The 1946-nt window shown below is 55.0% G+C and overlaps 1 protein-coding gene across 1 annotated transcript; it reads right to left on the reverse strand.

Annotated features, from left to right (window-relative positions):
• Positions 1-553: 553 nt before the first annotated feature.
• Positions 554-1794, reverse strand: GGTG_14329 (hypothetical protein; the record flags this gene model as incomplete). Its single annotated transcript, XM_009232256.1, has 2 exons — positions 554-832; positions 1789-1794. 2 exons carry the CDS (start codon positions 1792-1794, stop codon positions 554-556), a joined length of 285 nt encoding a protein of 94 aa, XP_009230520.1.
• Positions 1795-1946: the final 152 nt, after the last annotated feature.

Here is a 1946-nt window from a genome sequence, read left to right on the forward strand (position 1 = left end):
GCATCGAGGACGGGTTCCTCCCGAAAGGTACGCTGAGCCTCGTCGTCTGTTGTCGCGGCGAGTCGGGAAAGGGCGTCAGGACCAGGTTGAGGCGGCCTGGCAAATGGTGAACGTCGAGCGGGTAGACGCTGAGGTAGATGGATGCATTGATGAGACGTCTGTTGGCTCGGTCTGTCGAAACGGTGTTGAGGGCCGTTTTACGATGCCACAGGTGGAGTCGTGATCCATGAGAACGGTGATCGTTGTGCGAATGCGCATCTTTGCGTAGCTATATCCACCCAGCACAGCGTCATCAGTTGCGGTGGTGACTTGGCCTATCACCAGGTCATTCTCAATATAGTGACGAGGTTCCTTATCAGCGACGTGGTCGACATGATCAGCTAGCGCGTCACAAAAGACAGCGTGTGCGTAAAGCATGTTGCGGGAGTGAACCAGGATGTCGCAGCGCTTGCAAGTGCGGTTTTCCAGGTCAGGGCACGCCTTGCATGACACAATGTAAGCTCCTCGCGATACTTATCGTCACTGGAGACGCTTCGGTCAGCAAACGCTTCGGTCAGCAAACGCTTCGGTCAGCAAACGCTTCGTCTGGATTGGCGTCCCGGCGCTCGTCAGGGGAGCCCTCATGAACATTGTGATCTCGCTCCTTGTCCTTGTATTTGTCGGAGCTCTTGTACTTGTCAAAGCCCTTGTACTCGTCAGGAGATGCCTTGTCAGAAAATGAGCCGCCCTCATTGCGCTTGTCAGAAGGGCCGCTCTTCGGCTTGTTAGGGCTGCCCTTGTTGTATGAGGAACTCTTGTTCGAAAAAGATATGGTCTCTTTGTTCTTGTCTTCCTAGGAGCGGAGGCCGTGGCTGTTCTTTGGGCATTTGGGTACGTCTTGCGGGCCCGCGGCACCAGTGTTGTATTGGCTCGGTCCAAGTACTGCAGATACTCCGTGCGAGTATTCCCAACATTCCCGAACGTTGGCATTCCGAATGATGATGAGCCCCCGTGGCCCCTCAAACGCCTCGTCGCTGCGGATTGCCCATTTGACCGGGGACGCGGCTGCTATTACGGCCCGCTACGACGGAGCGACAAAACTTGCCAACTGCTTGCAAGCAAGCTGTTTGCTGCGCAATGCCGTCTGGTGCCGTGCTGTCTTTCCCGCCCCTCCTAGTTAGGGGTTCACCGCTTGCGCCACCCACCATCTGCCCCTGGTTCCTTCCTCCATCCCCACCGTGCCTAACCTTTTAAAAGGACCCCTAAAAGCCATGTGCCGTGTCCCTTTTGCGCCGCGACGCGCAGCTATAATGTGCAAACGATTTAGACATATCTGGTGCCGATCCTGAAGAGACGGTAGCGCTCTAGAGAAACTGGAAAGTTGATGTCAATCGGCGTCCTTGGCTGGGGGCAGAGGCAGAGATCCTATTTGTTATGGAGTGGCGCGCCTTGCAGGCGGCTGCTCCACTCTGGAGCGGGAGGACCACGTGACCCCCGAATCGCAAGCAGAAAACTGTGACGCGACGGCGGTGCTTCGCACCTTCGTCACTTTTTAACACTACTTTTAGATAGTCGCTTTTCATGTGTTAACTACCGCAGCTTGTCTCTTTGTTTCCCGTGATTCCGTAACACTATTAGTCTGTACATTGTTAGGGATCGACCATGGCAGAGAGACAGGGCTGCAATAAACGCGAGGTTGATAAAGTGAGGAATACAAGGAGGGGATTGGTGCGTTGCACCGGAGCCCTCGTGCAGGGTTTTCACCCAGGCAGCCGAGCACGGGCCTTATGGGCACGGGCCACGGCCCACAGGCATAGGCCCCCAGCCACCATAGCTCAGCGACTCCCAAGGCGCCACGCCACCACACTATTTAGGCTGCTATTTGAAGCTATTTACACTTTTATTTATTTTGCATTATTACTACCTTCGCCAGTCACACTATCCTTCAATTCCCGCAGTCCCTTCGA

This window comes from Gaeumannomyces tritici (genome assembly GCF_000145635.1).
Source record: "Gaeumannomyces tritici R3-111a-1 unplaced genomic scaffold supercont2.261, whole genome shotgun sequence".
NCBI lineage: Eukaryota > Fungi > Ascomycota > Sordariomycetes > Magnaporthales > Magnaporthaceae > Gaeumannomyces > Gaeumannomyces tritici.